The sequence below is a fragment of the Prunus dulcis genome, chromosome 1 (genome assembly GCF_902201215.1).
Source record: "Prunus dulcis chromosome 1, ALMONDv2, whole genome shotgun sequence".
In the NCBI taxonomy this organism is placed as follows: Eukaryota; Viridiplantae; Streptophyta; class Magnoliopsida; order Rosales; family Rosaceae; genus Prunus; species Prunus dulcis.
In genome coordinates, this window is record NC_047650.1 from 34,229,041 (window position 1) to 34,250,415 (window position 21,375).

Below are 21,375 nucleotides of genomic sequence, written 5' to 3' on the forward strand. Positions count from 1 at the left end.
GGTCCAAGTGGTCCTTTTTTTTTGTTTCTGTTCTTTCTTAACATGTGGCATTGGTCCTGCAACTTGACACATCTAGATCTCAATCATCACTTGCTCTCAACGTTAACTGGGGAGAAGATAGAAAGCTGCAAATAGTTTTGTTGCAGTAAGCTGTTTTGTATAAAGGAAGGAATAATTTTTTTATTTTTTATTTTTTATTTTTTATACAATTGATATTGAGGGAGAGAGAATCGAATCAAATACATAACCTAAAGAATAACTACTCTTAATCACTAGAGTTATAAATATATTGCAAAATATTTTGTACGTTTAAAGAAGAATAGGAACATCATTTCACTTTTTTACCTCTTCTAGTTTAGTCATGAGAGTAGGAGCAGAGTAAATTAAATTAATCTCAAATTTCCAACATGAATGGTCCTTATCATCCAGATTGATGGAACTAAAAAAAGAAGACGTCAACGACGTGTTTGAAAGAGTCGACGAAGACTTATGCCTGAAGAAGCACGATGGCATTTTCTGTGTGTTTTCATGGAAAGTTATAAAAATTTTCCTTCCACTTTCCTTCATATTCCTCCAATCCAACGGCCTACTTATTTTGCCCCTTTGTCCAGTCGAAATATAAAACCTTGATTAAAGAATTGGCTCAGTCGGCTGCCAGAGTAACTAAATATCTGACCAACCGAAGTAATTATCTGCTGAGCCGACATTATGGACCGTATTATGAGAAAACCCTTTTCATGCTAGGACTATCTTCTAAGTGTAAGACTTAAGTCATGCTTGAGTTTGCCGAACACTTATTTTTGCTTTCTCCAAATAGGCTCTATATGAGTTTTTGGATAATATGTCATGCTAAAATTGGTTTATTTATAAAAACCTGTCTTTTTTTTTTTCTTTATTCTCCTCATGTGCATGTTCATATATCACTTGTTTTTTGTTGAAGCAGTATGAAAGCAATCACAACTCACACCAACATATGTACTCTTCATGGATTTAGAAAGAGAAGTCTCAAGCAGTCACATGGGAAAAAAAGCATTGCAAGAAGGGAAAATTACTTTTGATCCTATTGAAAAGAGTAAAATAGTCTTTTCAGATTACTCTATAAGGATTTCTATCCTCTCTATCTATAATTTTTGACTAAATAATCTACAGACATTCTTAACTTAATAATCTATCGACATCTCCTCACCAGAGTATGCACAATTCCACTACAAACCATACATATTCCTCTAAAACTGATTTTAAAACTGATTTGTTCAGCATGTAAGACGATGTTTCTTTATATGTACATGGATAAACAGAAAAAAAGAGATGTGGAATGTGCACCTATAAATTAATACGAGCACGAACCCTCCACCCCGACCAACCTATTCCACACTTCTCATTAGGGAGGGAAGATATGAGTACACACTTTGTTCGCATTGTAACTTGGGTTTTTGAAGGAGTTCCAGGTGTACCGGTGCATTACTTTCAGTGACCCAATTGGTCATGGAAAAAATGGCCTAACGATAACTCCAACTGGCTTAATACCTGCTGCAACCATCTCCTGTAGCATCTTCATCCTGCAAACACAAAGAAGAAGCAAGCCATGTTATAACTCAAGACTTTTTTCAATTAACTTTTTAGCTTTCCTTGAGAAATATCTGATCATACTTCTTTCAGAGAATGTCAAAGGAAGCTCCTCATCTACCGTCTGCCCATGACCAGACCACCTTGCATAATTACTCTCCTTTTTTGAGTTTCCCATACCAGATTTCTCAGGTAAGTTATCTTCATGTATACCTCGGTACAAGTGTTTCAATATGAAAAGGGCAGTATCATAATCCCTCCAATAGTTTCTGCATGCCAAGATTCACCAATAAAATGGAACAGATAGATAAATAGCTATGTTTTATAGATACATGTATACATATCATTAAGCAGCAAACATTCGGACTGTAGGTACATCCATATAAATTCATATGCTTATTTAAAAGATGGACACGAAAGTATAAAGATCCCACGATTATTTGAAAGTAGTCCACTTGTAAGAATTTGTCATTTTATTCCTCCACCCTCATCATACTAGTGAAAAATAAATAAATAAATAAAAGGGAAGCAATTCTGAAAGCAATAATTATCATAACTCAAACATTCCAAAACTTACTGGCTGTCTAATATTAATAAAGAGAATTTTACACCCAACAAATTTTTGAATGAATATGAGAAACATCTGAATAGCAGATAAAGGCAACAACAGCTGAATTATTATTCCTGTGCAACAATTCCCAAAAGTCTGAGCAAGAAAATAAACAATATAGTTCAAAGGTTGTAAGCACAACAATTTGCATGAACAGTATCATATTTTGCTTGATAAAAATAGAGATGGAAAAAAATTCCAATTGCATGAATGAGGAAATATTCAATGTGAGCACGTACGTATGTGCTCCGATTGCAGAAATATACGGATGCTCAAATGTCTTGTCCTGCATGATCAATACAAAGACTCGTTGAGGATCAGAAAAATTAGCTGGTATTGATGACGTAATAATTAAATGTCTAACTGAGATAAAAAAGCAACAAGGCTATAAAGAAAACAGTCATGCATAGCGTGCTACTAGATTGGTACCGTTAGTGCTAATGAGAACAATATGGGGTTAGAAAGCAGTTGCACAGCATATTTCTAAAAAGACAAAAAATGACATTCAGTGCATGCACAAGTTGAGTGATTTCTTCTGTTTGCGTCTAATCTATGTGGAGTGAGTGGAGTGGTGGGTGTATCTACGCACTTGAAGAACATGATCAATCCTTCCTCCTTCACTTCCAGTTACTCTTTCCATCATAAGAGTACCATACGATCTCTCTTCCTTTTCTTCGGCTGTTTCTGCTGTATCTGCAATATAACCAAAATAAGAAAATTTAGAAACCTTACGAAAGATGTGATGGAGAAGAAATTAGATTATTGTATTTAGGGCATAGAAAGTTTATATTTCCAACCCCCAAACTCCTCTCTTTTTTTCTATAATATGAAGAGATCAGTACACAGGGACACTTTTGCTAAAAAAATGTATTCTTTGATGTCACTATCACTGAGAAGAACAAGATACAGGTTGAAGGAGCAAAAAATCTACTACCTTCTAGGCTATCCGTGTTTCTTGACTGGCAAACTGTCAGCACTTTAACCTGTTCAAACATAATATAACCTTGGAATTTCAATAGCTTCTCACATATAATAGGAACTACAGCATACATGTACATCAAATAACTCAGTTTTGTGATGCACGACTGATCAAAACCCTAACTCCAAATGCTTTAGTTGCAGAATCTGAGATTAAAAAATTAAGGACCAATGCAAGGATGAATAGTTCTAAACTGGTGCTGTACTATACCCATGTATTGACATAAATGACAATCCAGTTGGAACTCAACCTTGCAAATTAAAAAGGTAATGTGGATAGAACAGAGCAAATAAAAACTTCTGGTGATCAATGTAGAGAAAGCCTGAGAACAAATATAATACAGGGTCAAAGTAAAATTGAACCTATAGCATGCAATGTTGAACACATAAATTATCAGGTTGAAGCAAACTTGGGACTATCCGAACCAAGTGAAAACTCTCGTGATGAAAAATAAAAACTCTATCGTTATTCTTGTAAGTTCTTTCTTTTTTCCCCTTCCTGACAACTTATTGCTTTTAGGTATCTCCATGGCATATAAATTTCAGTTATGCTAGCTAGGTGATAACCTCTTCCTTTTTTTTTTTTTTTTTTTTTTTTTTTGGCCATAGCCAGGAAATAATCTCTAGTTTGAGAGTAATAGCTTAGAAATAAAAACAAACAGAATTCTAATGGCTAAGAGCTAGAAAAGACTTTTAATGAGTACCAAAAATAAAGACAGAGAAAGAGAGAATTCAGATTAGAAAGAGATTAGAGAAGTCTAACAAAGCCCACCTTTACAGAGTTTATATGATCCATTATTGCTTGAGAACGAGCAGCTAAATCTTCAGTGAATTCCTACATGAAAAAGTATGAGAGAGCGAGAGAGAGAGGTGACCAAGTCATGCATATGTTAAAATGTTACCTGAAACCCAATATGCAACCTCTTTCCACCTTTGTGGTAGGGTATGATAACAGGTCGCTTGCTGATGTATTCTTTACACACAAGTGGTTCAATTCTGTATTTAAAAACGAGATAAGTTCTATCATGTGTCTCGAGATCAAACATGTACAATTAAACAAGACAACACAAGAAAATAAAAGATATGAGTGATGAGCACATAGTTGATTTGCATATATATAAGAATTTTCTGATGACATCATGAGTACAAATGAGCACTGCGTGCACAATTAGCGAAAGCAACGGAGGCTAGGAGCCACTGATAGAGATTTTGCTGTGAATAACTATGGGCTTAGCAGTTTCGAGCCCACATATGACATCCAAAGAAACATATGACAAAGAACGAAGATGAGTTTGGCATGTTACTTTGTCTTACAATAAATATACGAATAACAGAGATTTTAATCATATCAAATTACAGGGCACACAAAGGGATATTTTCAATATGAAGTTTGGTTTGCGAATTTTATAATTGTTTTATGGGTCCAATTTTCGCTTTCGGGTGATTTAAGCTACTATACTGTGTGTCAACTAAGCAGTTGCTAAATTGGTGCACTTTTTTGGGAAAAAAAAATTCAAACCAATACAAAGGGGGAAAAACCTATAGATTTTAAACTTTTAAGGACTGGAATCTGCAAATTATATACTGTGACCTGGATCCCCAGTTTCCCTATCTTCTTATTTGCTAGTCAATTGTTTGCATTTTTGTGATCAGCTTACTTCTTCTAAACCTACATCCATACTTCCATTAACTTTTTTATCCTCTGCAACATTTCCTATGCAAGACAACTCTTGGTGCCATGAAGCAGGGGTTCTTACACTTTTGGCAAACCAAGTGGCATATATTCAAGAAAATGGTCAAGCCATGCACTTTATCTGCCATATCCACTAAGAGAAACAACGTCTGCAAATGCTTCAATGAAAACTGGATTTCATATTAAGTATTATAATCAAGAGAGCAGGACTGCAAAAGACCTATATGCAACAGGATCAAAGGGGTGAAATATGTTGAACAATTGCCGACAAGCTGGCATCTCCTCACTTGTGTTTTCCTCTCCCCAATATTCTTTCCCCTTTCCTGAAATAGAGAAGATAGAGCACATTAAATCTTGGATTTAGGTCTCAAAATATTCTTTCCCCTACCAATATACAGTATTACAACAAGTATCACTTCAAGTACAGAAAAAGTCCCACTCAACAAATCAACACAAATATCTGAATTTCCAGCATAGAGAAGTTCAAAACACTGAGAAAAACAATAGACACAGTTACAAGAACAAAATCTTCTTAAAGTATCCCAGTATAACTAGAGACAGCAACACAGTGCCTTCACTAGAATATAGAAATTAGGAATCTGAGAAAGCATCAATATGTAAAGCATATTAAAACATAATCATTGATCATTACCAATCCCAATACGAATGTTACGAAGGGCAAGGAAGACCCCAAGGGGTGATCCAACTGCAAAGAATGTATCAACCTGAAATATGAAGAGTTAAATTTAGCAAGTGCCAAAGTCAATGACAAATTATATCTATCAGACATTTGCATCCACAGAGTGAAACAATTCAATTCATATTCTCTATAGATACAGATATTTGAATCTTTATTTGTCATATGCTACTCTGTGAAAATAGAAAATTGACAGATTTCTTGCACCTTGAATTCAAGTTTTGTGTAGTTGATATAAGGGGTATAACTCTTGGGTGACCCCTCTCCCTCAGGGGGCAATTTCTCAGATAGGGGCTGCTTTGGAATAGTTGCAAGAACTTCATCATTTTCTGTTCAAGTTACGCATATGAATGCATGAGAGCTCCTTTCATAAACTAGAAGCAAAAAGTAAATGAAATAAATTATTTAAAAAATGTAAATATCAGGGATCACCTCGATACGACCCTGGACTAGTATCTCTACCACCACATTTAGCTTCCAATTCTGCTATTTTGGACTTTAGGGTATCAATCTGAAACATAAAGAATTTCATTGATTATATGCATCGTATACAAAATGTACCCACAAAAGGCTAGGCAGAATAAATTATCCATTTACATATTCTCACCTCTTCCCTCAGCAATTCGACTACTTTGTCTTTATTGCTTGTTTCTTCGCATACTTCTTCAACCACTTTCTCTACACCACCAACTGGTACTCCACAGTTTATGCTTGTAGTTTCACTCGAGCCATCCCCTTTAAGCATGTTGCTCGATTCGCAAACTGATTCATGCACATCTTTATTACCATGTGGTTGTTTCAAGTCCACTGACCTTGCAACAAAATCGTTAGAATCTGATGTTTCGTGACCCACAACAGTCGAGGCATCTCCAGCATTTCCATCCTCATGTATCGGAAGAGTTGGTTGTGCACTCATATTTTCATCATTAAAACCCATCACGTCATCAGTTTGATCATTTACAAAAGCAAATGTATCTCCCAAATTAGTCGGAGTGTCATATGTAGATTGATTGTCCACACCAGGTGAAGATTCTCCATCTCTATCATGTTCTTTGAACATCCAATCCATTGGAAATGGGGATGACAAATTCTCCTGATGACAAAGGATATCATAGGAGAGGACACTTCCCAGAGAATGACCATATATGGAAACCTATATGGAGGTGAGAATAACATGAGAGGAGTTAATTTAATTCCAAACTTATATAGACAAAGCATAACTAAAGATAATAGCAAATGTTTTTCAGCTACATACCTTTCCATCATAACCTGGATTCCTCCTAAGAAATTTCAAATATAACCGATTTAATTGGTTGGATACCTGGTGGGAAAAAAATTGTGTTCAATGACAATGCCACAAATCCAAGAATTAGAACATTGAAAGACAGTATCATCCTGAGAGTATCATAAAAATAGACACTGAAAGTTTAAAGACCAAATGCACTACCGCGTTGATAATGTCCTGACAGTATATGGGACTCATGTAGTATAACACATCATGAACAGTTGCACTCAGCATGACACGCAAACCCTTCACACCATCTAAAGTACATTTTTCGACTGCAGCTTCACCACTAAGCTTCAAGCCCTTTCTCCACTGAAATGCAAAGATCAGTAAGTTAGAGTATAGTAAAAGCAACTGAACAAAAAACAAGAAAATAAAATGAGCATAAATTGCATATGAAAGGCACAAAAGGGAAAAAGGAATGAAAAAGAGAAACAAATCAAGTAGATAGAAAATAAGCTGGATATCATAGAAAAGAGATTGCTTACCTGGCATGGGATAAAAAGAACCCTTTGAGTGTCGCGTTGGCGTGAAGTAAGGTGTGTTTCAGCAAGACTTGCAGTTATATGGTGAAATTCACCAACATCATCAACTAAATTGGATTTCTCCAATCTTTGACCAATTCCATGAACCATGAACACAAGGTGTCGAACAGGAACCTAAATCAAATGTGCAACATCAAACTTATCACTTTCAAAAAAATCAACAAAAACAAAATAAATGAAAGCTTACTGCTGCACACAGCCAGTTTTTAGGAAACAAAAATTATGGACTGGCTATTTAATAATATACACAAGGAGTGTGCATTTTTCTTTTCTAAGAAAACAAAAGAAAGAAAGAAAAGCTTTACAGACAAGCTTTAGGTGAATTAAATTTTGCGCTTCAATTATGCAGGCTATCAATCAGAGTGACCACCCTTAACTTTCCTAGCAAAATTAATAACATAAATTTGTTACCTTGAAACCAAGTATCAAGACCATAGAAGTTATGGCTTAACCACCTTTAACAATCTAATAGGCAAAAACAATTATCCTAAAATTCTGGGCCACGTGATTCTAGTTCATTGATGGCTGAATTTTTTTAGAGATTAACATCATAGAAATTGGTTATCAAACTAGTCAGTTGCACTAATCTTCAGCCTGCACAACTTCTTTGTACAGGGGTCCTTGGTAGATAGCTTTAATACCACAACCTACCAAGGATTCTCAGTAAACCGTAACAAGACAACCCTTAGAATTTGTAACGAAATCTAACTCAGGAAGCCGAGGTAGCCATTCTCCCAGCTGTGTTCATACCTATAGATTACTAAGCACTGTACATTTGGCAGGGAAGAACACACATATATTATGCACAAGTTGAATGAAGACAAGAATATGCTGAAAGAACCTCAAGAACAAGAATAAAATCAATCCTTTTTATTTGATAAGTGAAAACGTATACCGCTGAGCAATAATCATCCATTTCCTCCTCCTTCTGCTGTCGTAATTCATTCTATAAAAGAAAATGGTTGTGAGAAAGATGAAAGGTTATTTTTCTGTTTCCTTAATGCATAAAGAAGACTTTCCTTATGCTGAAAATGATAAAACTTTTGCATGGTAGAAATCATAACAGAGCAAGATGACCTAGTTTTGAAGCCAAATTTCACATACAAAGCAGGACAAGAAGAAACATAGACAACTCAGGGGACCAAACAAACATACAGTTAATAAATCAATAACAATCGTGTATCTGCTACGCTACAAAATATTTGAACATAACTGCCTAACCAAACCCCACTACATCCCCATACCATCAAGACATTCAATCACACATAAAACTTATTATCATGGTAGAAAAGGTAATTGTTTCTGCTGTTTTTTATTTTTTGTCCCTTTCATATCGTTACCATTATTACACCTAAAACATATAGAAAAGATTTATAACACTCCAGCTCAGAAAATACATTTCCTAACTCTGTAAACAACAACTGAAGTATTTTTCATAGATGCTGAAGATGACCGCTACATCCATACTCAGTGAAAAATAACATTTTAATTGGTCTTTTATAAGTTAAAATAGAATGATAAAATCTAGGAGCAAAGTACCATGTGTGCCTTGCTCAAATGGTTTTAGTAAAGCTGAGTGAGAAGCAAGTTTCTTGTCAAGTTTATGAAAAATCTGAAAGTTTACAATTACACCAGTTCTTGAATAGAATCCATTTACATATTCAAACATCCATTACAATCCAAACTATAGACATCACCAGATTAAAATGATATCACGGGAAAAGTTCACATAGCAAAGTACCAAGAAGAAACTACAAACTAGCATTAACAACAAATATGCATAAGTGAAATACTCAAATAAATCACATGAATCTGAGACTCAAGTCAAATACTCAAAAAAGGTATAACCTTGAAAAAAGAAAATATTGAAGGCAGTGTCAGATATTATCCCATCAAGTATTGATCAGGGAAAAAATAGATACCTGGGTGGGTTTTGAAGAGTAAGATGCGGAATATCCACGCCTTAACTTCATTCCATTTCCACCTAAAGTAATGATACTAGAAAAACCAGAAGCATCCATATTGAGCCAAGCCTCCCAAGTATTATCTTCTCCTGTGAAAAGTGCATGCAGTCCCTAGAAGTGCATCCCCAGGACGTGTTTAAGAATACAATAATAACATTATAAAATCTTTTCTCCAAATAGCAATACACATACAGGGGTAGAGCCTTGCAATTCAACCCGAGCTGCAAAAAGTCCAGACGGCTGAAACATTCGCCGGTGCCAAACCTGGAGATAAAAAGTCCAACTTCACCTACTTATGCCGATCACCTTGTATACCGAGTGAGGTGCAGGACATGTTTCAAAGTCTAAAAGAAAGAGTACATGTACGAGGGACAGATTGAAATAGTCTTAAAATCATTCCATGAATCTAAAATTTGGTATGTTTCAAGCATAAAATAATGCACTGAATCAGCATAAAGTAAGGCAGTTATCACACTTTCTGACACTTAAACTCTGGATAGAAATTACCAGTTAGACAGTGAGCAGAACATGTATAAACTCCACCTTGTCAGAAACATGGTCATTTAAAGTAGCACATATCAATGCTGCTGCTAACCTGGCTACGATAAGCAATCTCCAATTGTTCAGAAACATCTTCACGAAGTGGCAGCCAATCAGCCCCTTTACGAGCAAACCAGTGACCTCTTAAGACGCGCCGGTTTTCTCCATCCCAATAGACAGGGAAAGAATGCCGCTTCACTAAATCTACCTGAAATGATTGCATGACTATGCCAACTCAAATCAATCGTGTCTACATCTAAAAAGTAGTTGGAATTGGTTCGTTTCACTTTGAAGATACACTCCAGACTAAGTAAACAAGAAGTGACTTAGAATGCTAAAACAAAATAAGACTTCTGCTGAAATTCATAGAAAATCTCCCTCGCATTAGCTCACTTAGATTCATCAACAACCAGTACTTAAAGAACATCACAAGAGACTATGAATCCCACGATGCATGTTAACGAGTTGATTAGTACTAGATAGCTACATTTTCAGGTCCATAGGTACTTCTTCTCACTTTAGTAAGTTCACATCCACGAGAAAGAAACCAACAGAAGACTAACAATAGTTAAGGTAGATAGTCTCTATCAAGTCTTTACACTGACACAGACAAAATTGGAAACATAACTCATACCTCATAAAGCCCTCCCTTAACAGGAACACCAACTCTTTCTTCTTCCACTTTATATAATTCAGCTGACCGACCCCTCTCTAGAGAAGATAAAATTTCCCGCTCAGCCACCTTCTTACTGGAACTAGGTCGCTCTTTTGGACCTTCGCTACATTCGGCATACTCTCTCCACCAACAAGAAAGCAACTCTTCCTCCCTCTATATGCACATGCAAATTCAACCACCACGTGATTAGAATAACTCAAAGATAAAAATATCACAAAAAACGCAAGCTTTAAGACATTACCAACCACCAACCCACCTGCAAAAAAGATGCCTCAATTGCCAGAGAGTCTCTCTTACCAAAACGAAAATAGTCGCCTTTTCCCACTATCTCAGTGCGAGGGACTGAAGCAGCCATCTCTGCATGATCACAGAAACAGAAGATTGTCAATTGAGAAGTAGAAACACACACTAAAACTCAGTATTTCAATGTTCGTGGGAATCCAATTACCATTCACTGCCAAAGGGACTTTGCAAAAGTACCATCGGACATCGCTACCGTCGGACGGGCTTCTAGTCTGCGCTAGATACTTCTGGTGGCCCTTACACTGATCAATCTCATCTTCCAATCTCCGGATGTTCGACGGCGTGTTCTTCAGCATATCAGGGAACGTTTCTTCAGCTACACGGTTTGCCTCCGAATCCGCCATACCCATACTCCACACCAAAGAAGAAAGATGTGCTTTTTCCTTTTGTTTTTTGTTTTTTGTTTTTTTTTAAATTCCCCAACTCCACGTTTTCATTTCATCTCAAAACCCTAACCTGGTGCAATAGATGAAATTAAAGAGGATAAAATGAAGGTAGAATTTTGGAGTGGAATTGGGAATTTGAGAATTTCTGGAAACCGAGATTGAAAGGAAAGTGCGAGAAAGTTGAATGCAAAACCCCAATGTTTGCAGGAATTGCTAAGTAAGAATGTGGAAAAATCATGACCAAGAAAGCAAAGCTGCAGAGAAAGAAAACGAAACTCTTCAGAAGAATGACAGCTCGCTCTCGGGGTTGAATGGCAGGTGGATTGCAACAACTGCATCACATAGAAATGGCGGTTGAGTGCTTTTCCTTTTCTTTTTTCTTTTTTTTCTTTTTTGGGGTTTTTTTAAAAAACAAAAACAAAAACTGAAATATAGAACTTCTTCCACTTTGCCTTCTTGAACTTTTCAATTTGTCTTTGAGCCCTAATCTTTCAAAATATGTCAATATACCCCTTTCTTTCAAGTTTGTTAACTCATTTGTTAAATTGAAGGGCATTTTTATCCATAAGTTAGAATTCCGTTTAACTCATTTAAACCTTATTTGGTTCGACCCATCCCTTCTTGGGAGCATTTTTACTCATCACTTTAACTAAAAGTGTATGCTCACAAGTCACCATTACTTTTAAAGCTTGACACATGTTCCATAGTTAACCTTAGTTAACTTTTATATGAAAATTAAATAAATAAGAGCCCACAGTCCAGCACACATCCCGATTCTCTCCCATTTTTTTCTCCTTCCCTTTTTTATATATAATTTCTTTCCTCCTGGCCTGACTCCTCTTATATCTTCTCTCTCCTCTCTCCTCCTCTTCCCCCCACTCTCTCCCTCTCTCACTCTTCGCCTGAATATTTCCATTCGGATTTCCAGAATCCGCATTTAATTTTTTCTTCTACATCATCAACTATATTGCAATTTACACTTTTCTTTTTCTTTTCTTGTAATCATATTTAATTTTTCAATTTAATAATAATTACTATTAGTATCGTGGAAGGAAATTGGAGACTCCATTATTATAGCGAAGCTTCTATATTTTTTTTCCAGTTTGAAATCCATACGCATGCATATGCAACTTCTTTATAGTATTCGATTGGCAATTACATAATTACTTGATTTACGTTGGTTCCTAATAAGAACAAGAAAATGGGAAGATTGTGTTTTTTTTAATGAACTAATCTGCATTTAAATTTCATTGATCAATCTAATCATGCTAAGATCACAAAAATCTTAACCTCAATAAGATCAACCATGCAGGACCCTGTAATGAAAATTTAAACTGAGAGAGAGAGATACAGAGTGAGAGAGGAAGAGAGAAGAGAGAGAAGGGTCGAGGGGGGAGGAGGAAATAAATGTTTTATAAAAAGGGAAAGGATGAAAAATGAGGAGAGAATCAGGCTGGAGGCTCTTTTTCAAATTTTTTTAAAAAATTTTCATTTAAAAGTTAACTAAAGTTAACTATGGGACATGTGTCAAGCTTTAAAAATGGTGGTGAGTATACACTTTTAGTTAAAGTGGTGAGCAAAAATGCTCATATTCTTTCTTACAGACCCATTTTCATCTATAAAAGCTTCATTTTCACTTTTTTCATGTCCATTCAAAATATGATTTGAATGGAAGACTTAGTAGAGTCAATTAGTGTATAAATTGGTCATAGGGGTGCAAGTTTGTTTGAAAATTTTCGTTTTGAAAATTTACGATTTTGACAATTCCAAATTATTCCGACATATGAAAGTTTCAAATCTAAAAATTCTAATAAAAATTGGAATGTATTTAGAGATTCTAAAAAATTTCAAATTCCAAAATATATGAGGGTTCCAATCTTAGATTACACACAATTACATGTTGAACAAAATATAATTTGATGACCAATTAGACTTAGACAAGTTATTTCATAAAGGATAACAACATCTAAGTACTAACATATAATAGTTGTCCAAGCTTACGGTATGAGTTTTCAATTTTCAGTCAATTTTATTCCTTCAAATGGTTGGGCATGTTTAGAGATTTTAAATAGTTTTCTAAATTTTCTAAAATTTCCGAGTTTTTTGAAATAGAATCTATATTGAAATTTTGAATTTTTTTGGAAAGAAATTAGAATTTAATTTTCATTCCAAATTTTTTGGGATTGGAATTGAAATGCCCTGATTTTGATTCGATTCGTCGGAAAATCAGCCATAATTGGTCAGTTCAAAAAGCCCTGAATTTGATAGAAAAATTATGAAACTTGACGGAGGGGGCATATTGACATATTTTGAAAATTCAAGGGCATTGCTAAACTATTTTGTTATATTTTACTCTTTATTATTTGGGCCAAAACGCCCAAGGACAACAACCCGAACAGCCCATTGGTAAATGTTGAATTGGGCCTGTAGGCCCAATATAAAGCTAACCCTAAAATTAATTTGAGTGGGTCAGATTAAAATAAATTGGGGCCCCACTCTATATAAGGCCTTAAACCCCTCAACCTCACACGCATCGCCAGAGTCATATCCATTCTGATCAACTCCCTCCATATCTCACCCACTCAAAACCCTCTGGCCTCTGTGACACACGCATTAATTGAAACCCTAGATTCGTGCCCCGACTGAGCTAATCAAGGGGTTTTGGTTCCACTTTTTCCAACTCGGTAGTTTGGAATTTCAGTGAGCCCTATGGCTGAGGAGGAGGTTGTGGGAGCCGAGGCGGGAAGCCCTAAGCCGTCGGATCACAAGCGGAAGCTGGAAGATTTGGAGCCCGAAGCACAACAGGAGATAGTTGACCTCACCTCCGACGGCCCGGATGATTTGAATGTGGAGCCCGATGCGGCCAATGAAGTGGATGTGCCGCCTTCAGATGAATCTGAAGCGAAAAGGCCTCGTCTTGAAGACAAGCCCGATGAAATAGGTATTTAGCTATTGATTTTTAATGATTGGAGTTTTTGCTAAAAGTTTTGGGTCTGATTTTTCTGGGGTAATATAATGTCACATTCTTATGGAGCTAGTTTCATGATAAGAAGTACTTTAACATTTTTCAAAATAAACAAGTGCCATGCACTTTTGATAAAGAATTAATTTTACTTGTTCTTTAGTATTGGCTTTGCACAAAATAAACATGGGCTAGTATCTATAATTCATTATAACATATTATTTGGATTTTGAATTTGATAAAAACAGCCAATGAGAATGGCTACCAAGAGGAGAAGGTAGAACAACCAGAAAAGGAGAATGAGGATCAGCTGAATGTTGATAGTGGCCATTCAGAGCACCCTCAGCCTCCATCTGTGGAAGTTACAGAATCAGTGAAGGACCAGCAAAAACCCGAAGTTAATGAACAACATTATGATATAAATGGTGAACAAAGTGAGACCCAAAAGCCTTCTGAGAATTCTGTGGCGGAAGATGCTCAAGAACCCCCTCAAGAGGTGTCTCAACCACACTACGCTGAGGAACCTCAGCAAGGTGACGCTTACACTTCTGCAAATCATAATTTGACACACAAAATGGAGGTTCCTAATAATAAGGTCAGCTGGTTATACCCATATTATGTTGTGTTGTTAACAGTCAAACATTTTAGGAGGTAACACCCGGCATATGAGTATTGGCACCCCCTGCATTCTTGCCTTGATTGTTAGGCATGTTGTGTACAGTTTGATTATCATGGGTTGACCTTTCTTCTGAAACAAAATCTGATAATTTTGGGGAGCTCTGAGCTTCCAGTTGGTCCAAATTCGACTTTTAACTTTTTCGGAATTCTATTGTAAAACCTAGTTGAAAATAAAGGCCTCTGACAAAAGCATTTTATAAATATTTGTGCAGGTTGGGGTTCTAATTGGCAAGGCTGGGGATACTATAAGGTACTTGCAATACAACTCTGGGGCAAAAATTCAGATAACAAGGGATTCTGATGCAGATCCATATTCTGCAACCAGGCCTGTGGAGATAATAGGAAGTTCATTTAGCATAAGCAAAGCAGAGAAGCTTATAAATGCTGTTATTGCAGAGGTCGTTTGCTTTCTCTGACTTAGTTTTGTTGTGTTTTCCAAAACTTTCATTGCTCTTGTAAGTTTTTGCATTTGGAGATCGGAATTTTTTTTTAATGCTGAATAAGGTGTACTCTTTTGCAGGCTGATGCAGGGGGTTCTCCTTCTTTGGTGGCTAGGGGTGTTGCTACTGCACAGGCTGCTGCAGCCGCAGAACAAATTCAGATACAAGTTCCGAATGAGAAGGTGATAACCATTTCTTGCACGTGTAAATGATCTGTGCCTTTGCATTCCATAATACTTTATATAAGACAATATTTTTCTTTGCTAGGTTGGCTTGATAATAGGCAGAGGTGGGGAGACCATTAAAGGTCTGCAGACCAGATCAGGGGCACGTATCCAGGTAGTTGATATTGTATGCCTTGCCTTTATGCATGGAAACAAAATGTTGCATGTTTTTTCTTATTTCAACTCAACCTTACTGACCCAACCATTTTCCTGTTATTTAGTTAATACCCCAACATCTCCCGGAGGGGGATGAATCTAAAGAAAGGACGGTGCGAGTAACTGGTGATAAGAAGCAAATTGAGGTGGCAAGAGAATTGATAAAGGAAGTTATGAATCAGGTTACCTTTTGACCCTCTTTAAAATATTTTTATTGGTCTTTAAATTGTGATTGCGATATATAGGAATGATATTGTGGTTGTTTATTTTGTGCGAGCAATATCGTGCTTATTACACTGGTTTCATCTACATTGAACTATTGTCAGTGTATGGTGTTTGAGTTCTCTTGTGCCTTGTCCCTTTTTGTGATCTCATATACCTGCTTGGCATGTCCATGTACAACAAATGATTGGATAATCTGTAAAAGCATGAGGTTTATGTGACTCCTGTGCATGTATTTTTGAATGCTACTTAGGAGTATGCCTGCATAATGGCAGTCTTGCATCTTTTGTAATGTTGTCGTCAACCAGGTCCTACACTCATCGTGATAGATTTCCTTTGATCTTGTGTATGTATACCTGTCGGATTTAATGAGCTTCCTAGTCGTGTGCATGGCGTCACTCCTTTTGCATTGGGCATTAGATGTAATGTCTCTTTCAGTCTGCCACATGTTAATGACAAATCGTGGTGTATGTTCACTTCGGTTGTCTACTGATCTATATTTTCAGGAAATAATAATTTTTTTTTCCCAAAGAAGGAATTATATGATAATTTTGATATAGCAGAGTCGTCTGTTGCTTTCATGGTACTGTCTCAAATAGTGTGGTAGTATGGATAATTACTTGAAGGTTAGTATGCGGACAAAATATTATTGATTGGAGCTATCTTAAGATAGAATAGACAAGTATGGTTATTTAGATTTCTTGAGTAAAAGTAAACCTGAGGTATGTGGATTGATTCCTACCAATTATTGTCGAAGATACAGATAAAAGTATAAAAATTTAGTTGAATTGTATGTGTCCTATGCAATAGTTAATCAATTTTCTCAGAAGACTGGTTAAGTAGAAATTCTGTATCTTTTGATGATGTGCCACATACGTTTATGGTTGCATACGTTTATGGTTATGGTATGTTTAGATGTCCAGTGAACTGTACTTGCATGCCTGTGACACCTTTTGGTCCATTTGAGGAAGAATTATTACAATATTTTGCCATGGGAATGAGAGCATGACCAATTGCCCCTAAGAGTTTGCAATATTGATGAATGATCCATGCCAAGGTCACTTAAATGCTTTTAGGGAGATCAATATATTCAATCAAAGATGCCGGTTGCCATGATTTATTTGTGTTGAAGGTGCCGATTTCGAATTGGTTGGCTTTAAAAATGCAGATTTGGCTATTGCATTTTCCATGGGGTCAGCATTGCCTATACAACCACTATTCACTCTCATCCACCGAAGAAAGGTATCTGGCATTTAATCTCGCAATTGCAGGATGTTAATAGTTGGTAAGATTGCTTTGAGACCTGAAAGTTGAAATCCTAATTCAGTAAGACTATATTGCATTAACCTTAGCGCTCATAAGCACCTCCCATATACTATGCATGAGACGTCTATGGAAGAAATTGTTATTCCTGGTCACTTGATGCTACAAAAGAATTTTTATGGAACCAATAGTCCATCAATTTGTGTTTGATGCTATGATGATGTTTTCAAACTGTGGTACATGTCTTATCATATGTATCAAGGTGTAGTGGCATTGCTAAAGCTAGGATTGATGCTATAATGTAACATTATTACGTCTACTTTGTTACCTATTTGACCCGACTTGATTTGATGCTGAAATATGCCGCATATATACATCAAGTAGAATTAGTATGCATTGAAAGAGCTGAAATATCAATCTATGATGTTTCTTGGTAGACACTTTTGAATTCTTAATGCCCCTGTAAGTCTAATGCTGTGGCCTTATAGATACCCACGCTTCATCTTGACTTGTCGATTTTTTAAAGATACTTCAAGAAATTTTTATATGAATTCCAAAAAGAAAGGGAGGAAATAGTGAGCAATGTTGAGGCGAAACTTAGAATTGAATGGGACTTCTGGGACTTCTGGACTGGGGCATTACTGAGATACATGGATGGAAGCTGCCAAAGGGGTTGCAGTATATCTCTGGCATGAATTTTACTTACCGTATGTCAAATTTCTTTTCTTCTTGGTTGATAAGGGAGAGAATAGCCAGATAAATTTCTTAGAGCTTTGAACTTAGAAAGACCCAAGAGTATACTTTTTGGTGACTTTCATATAATGAGTTGTTTGATGCCCTACTACTTGCCTCTTATATTTGCAGCCCTTTTGATTTGGAGTAGTTTGTTTCTATTTAGAGGAACAGTTTGTAGTCTCAGACATAAATTTTCTGTTATGGTTGTTAATAGTAATTTGACATTGTATTTTTTGCTAAAGTAACCTTGTTACTTATATCCGTTCATGTCATTCAGTCAAGACGATGCTCAGGAGCCCCTCAAATTTTAAGAACAGGAGATGTGGCTAGAGCCGCAACTTCTCCATTCATTTTACAATTTGAATGTGGAACTATTGTTTCTATATATTGATTGTTTCGTTTTGTGATTTCCTTTGAATAGACTGTGAGGCCATCACCTCTCTCCAGTGGTTTTAACCCTCAGGGTTATCGGCCCCATGGACAAGGCGGTCCTCAATGGGGTCCAAGAGGGCCTCATCTACCCCAGCAATCTACCTATGATTATCCGCAACGAGGACCATATCCATCCCATAATCCTCATTACCCTCCTGCATATGGAAGTTATCCTCAACATATGGGTCCAAGAAGTGGCTTTGGATCTGGTTGGGAGCAAAGGCCACCTCCTAGCATGCAGGGGATGCCTCCGCATGGTGGTGGTTATGATTACTACAGTGGACAAGGACCTGATGCCCCAGTATCTGCCCAACATTCTGCTCCTGTTCCTTCTCATGTTCCTGGCCCTTCTCCTAACCCTACAATGGCCCCACCCCCGTCTCAAGCAAATTACAATTATGGACAGCCACATGGTCCAGATTATGGGCATCCAGCACCTTATTCCCAGACTGCACCTCCTCAACATAGCTATGGGCATGGGTACGAAGAACCAAAATACGATAATCATGCTCCAACACAGCATCCCTATGGAGGGCATGGGACTTCTCAGCCATATCCACAAACTGGAGCTCAGCCAGGTTATGGTCCACAGCAGCATTATGGCAAGCCACAATCATATGGCATGGCATCACAGGGGCCAGCCCCCCAGTCTTACGGCCCTCCTAGGGCTGGTCAACCAGGAGACGCAACTTATCAGGGTGCTGCACCAGCTCAATCATATGGTCCGAATGTTCCAGCCCAACAGCCATATCCGTATGCATCTAGTGTGCCTGCACAGCAGACCTATCCTACATATGGTTCTGCCCCAACTGATGGGTATAATCAACCACCGCCTGTCTCTGGCTCAGGATATCCACAGCAAGGAGGACAACCGGTCAGTTATGGCCAGCCTGGTGCGCAGCAGGCACCCGTCTATGCACAAGTGGCTCCTACTGCAGGGTACACGCAATACGCATCTACTCAACAAGGTTACACTGAGCAGTCTGCACCAAACGCAGCAGGTTATGGGTACCAAGGGTCTCAAGACCCCGGATATGGAGGTGTCTCAGCATCAACCTATGGTGCCCCAGCAGCTGTGCAGCCAGGTTATGCCCAACCAACAACCCAACAAAGTTACGATCAGTCAGTCCCAGAGTCTGCTGGTTATGGAGCTGCGCCAACTGCTTCAGCTGGTTATGGGAAAACAGTTTCACCTCAGCCTGGTTATCCTCAGTATGACTCGAGTCAAATGTATGCTGCTGTACCGCGCTGAATATACTAATCTAGTTTTCTTTCTTCAGAGAGCTTCATGTTGTGATTGATGCCAGGTTCGTTTTCCTAGCAGTAGTTGTTAGGCCTAATCTGACTCGGTCGAACTTTACATGTACTGTTTCTATTGATGTAATGCAGCGCTAATGCTTTATTAAATTGTGAACCCTGACCATGAATGATACAATTTATGAATTGATGATATATATAAGGGTCGAGTGGTACGATCCTGTATAAAATTCTTATTATCCTGCAATGCACATGACCAATCAGATGACAAATTACAAGGAGTAAATTGGAGGCAATTGAAAACCTTAGTATCAAAGGGGAACTCTGCGAAAGTTACAGGAACTAAAAACGTGCCTTGGCGCAAATACGAGTTAGATTAGTTAAGCAGGCGGTTCCCGTATTCGAGTACCTTTACATATAAAAAAACGTATTTTGGCCAGATCCGTACTCGTTTTCCCCATAATTCTGAGTGACAGACTGATTAAAGGTGGTTAACGTTTGTGCAGCAGGATCGAATTGGGCAGTGGACACGATAAATAAATAACCAGACTGAATCATGTGATATATGATATTACATCACGTCTAAATGAAAACAAGAAATTAAATATGAGATCATGTTGGGGTGGGTGGTGTGGTGCAGAAAAACTAGTGTGAAATAGGAATAATTTTGTTTTGCTATACCCGCCAATCACGATATATCAAGTGAAAAAATTATCAATTATGTCATATTGCGATTAGTCGAAATAACAAAATAGTGTTATCTCTGTTATAAACAAGTGTTTCTCAGTGTGGTATAGTAAAAAAGTAGAGAAGGGTACAGTGCAAGTGTTATGTATTTATCCATTCGAGGTGTGTGGGTGTGTCTAAAATGGAACAGCAACAGGGTTTCAGCTTTCTCTGTGTACCAATTTGTATAATTGTATGGAAACATATCTTGTGGGATACGCATCAGAACTGCCCTGACATACATTTCGAACACCTGACATCTTCAATTCATTTATTATCTTACTCCATGTCGTCACTTCCGCATCAAAAACTCACTCAGTCTTTTCCTACAAAATTAATAATACAGCAGATTAATTTGGCATTCTCTATTTACTATCTTGTGAGATACTTTTATTTTATTTTTTCTTTTACACATACCTTCACCCCAAAATAGGGATATTCCTTCATATATCAGTTATTTTAGTAATATTTTTGTGTATTTCATTTAGTGTTCGTTTGGTATTTCTTATTTGGGGTAATAAGTGATTTTTTTTTAAATTTGGGAAGCCCAATTCGTTTGGTAAACTATGAGAAAATCACTTATTGTTAAAAATTGTTGTGAGAGAAAGTTATAAGGGAAAGTAGCTAATGAGGTGCTTTCATTTTCTAATTATGTCGGAATCAGTTTCAAAGAGAAGCTGGGTTTAATGAAATTTATAAACTTTCAAAAATACCCCAATCTATTTCACGCAATCTCTTCTCTTCATGCATTTTCTCTTTTGCATCCCTTTGCTTATTCACGCCATCTAATTTCTAGGGTTTTAACTATAAATTTCATTCCTCACTCTCTCTTTAATTTCTAGAGTTTTAACTTCAATAGTTGTTGCTGTTGATTTTTTTTTTCTTTTTCCGTTCCTGTTTTTGTTTCTTTGTTTCTTTGACATAAATTTATTTTTAATGGAATATATTGGATTTAACTTGAAACATTAGTTTAGAGCATTTGGATACAAATATTTAATTTTCAACATAATACTTTATTTTTAGTGTATGATGGATTG

At 36.9% G+C, this 21,375-nt stretch overlaps 2 protein-coding genes across 6 annotated transcripts; one reads left to right on the forward strand and one right to left on the reverse strand.

Moving 5' to 3' along the window:
* Positions 1-961: 961 nt before the first annotated feature.
* On the reverse strand, positions 962-11,631 carry LOC117625947 (phospholipase SGR2). Of its 4 annotated transcripts, XM_034357552.1 has the most exons (22): positions 11,003-11,631; positions 10,811-10,911; positions 10,513-10,707; positions 9,934-10,086; positions 9,531-9,602; positions 9,297-9,449; positions 8,270-8,320; positions 7,318-7,488; positions 6,992-7,141; positions 6,800-6,865; positions 6,152-6,697; positions 5,977-6,055; positions 5,752-5,873; positions 5,500-5,572; positions 5,068-5,170; positions 4,057-4,150; positions 3,927-3,989; positions 3,111-3,159; positions 2,766-2,869; positions 2,416-2,462; positions 1,651-1,835; positions 962-1,559 (listed from the first exon to the last, which is right to left on the reverse strand). In XM_034357552.1, exons 1-22 carry the CDS (start codon positions 11,205-11,207, stop codon positions 1,555-1,557), a joined length of 2,787 nt encoding a protein of 928 aa, XP_034213443.1. In that variant the 5' UTR covers positions 11,208-11,631; the 3' UTR covers positions 962-1,554. The 4 variants fall into 4 exon arrangements, 3 of the variants coding, with proteins under 3 accessions (XP_034213443.1, XP_034213451.1, XP_034213462.1); XM_034357560.1 differs by lacking the exon at positions 8,270-8,320; XR_004585469.1 differs by lacking the exons at positions 962-1,559; positions 3,111-3,159 and having other exon boundaries at positions 1,767-1,835.
* Positions 11,632-13,771: 2,140 nt separating this feature from the next.
* On the forward strand, positions 13,772-19,851 carry LOC117629748 (far upstream element-binding protein 1-like). Of its 2 annotated transcripts, none has more exons than XM_034362348.1 (7): positions 13,772-14,184; positions 14,454-14,800; positions 15,096-15,281; positions 15,404-15,505; positions 15,591-15,662; positions 15,769-15,885; positions 18,345-19,851. In XM_034362348.1, exons 1-7 carry the CDS (start codon positions 13,953-13,955, stop codon positions 19,605-19,607), a joined length of 2,319 nt encoding a protein of 772 aa, XP_034218239.1. In that variant the 5' UTR covers positions 13,772-13,952; the 3' UTR covers positions 19,608-19,851. The 2 variants fall into 2 exon arrangements, with proteins under 2 accessions (XP_034218239.1, XP_034218235.1); XM_034362344.1 differs by having other exon boundaries at positions 13,786-14,184; positions 15,591-15,665.
* Positions 19,852-21,375: the final 1,524 nt, after the last annotated feature.

Coding starts and splice junctions, on each gene's coding strand:
- LOC117625947 (XM_034357552.1), bottom strand. CDS start 11,207: ATGGGTATGGCGGATTCGGAGGCAAACCGTGTAGCTGAAGAAACGTTC. Junction 2,870..3,110: donor AAACACGGATAGCCTAGAAG/GTAGTAGATTTT, acceptor GTTATATTGCAG/ATACAGCAGAAACAGCCGAA. Junction 2,463..2,765: donor GGATTGATCATGTTCTTCAA/GTGCGTAGATAC, acceptor TTGATCATGCAG/GACAAGACATTTGAGCATCC.
- LOC117629748 (XM_034362344.1), top strand. CDS start 13,953: ATGGCTGAGGAGGAGGTTGTGGGAGCCGAGGCGGGAAGCCCTAAGCCG. Junction 14,801..15,095: donor TGGAGGTTCCTAATAATAAG/GTCAGCTGGTTA, acceptor ATATTTGTGCAG/GTTGGGGTTCTAATTGGCAA. Junction 15,666..15,768: donor CAGGGGCACGTATCCAGGTA/GTTGATATTGTA, acceptor CCTGTTATTTAG/TTAATACCCCAACATCTCCC.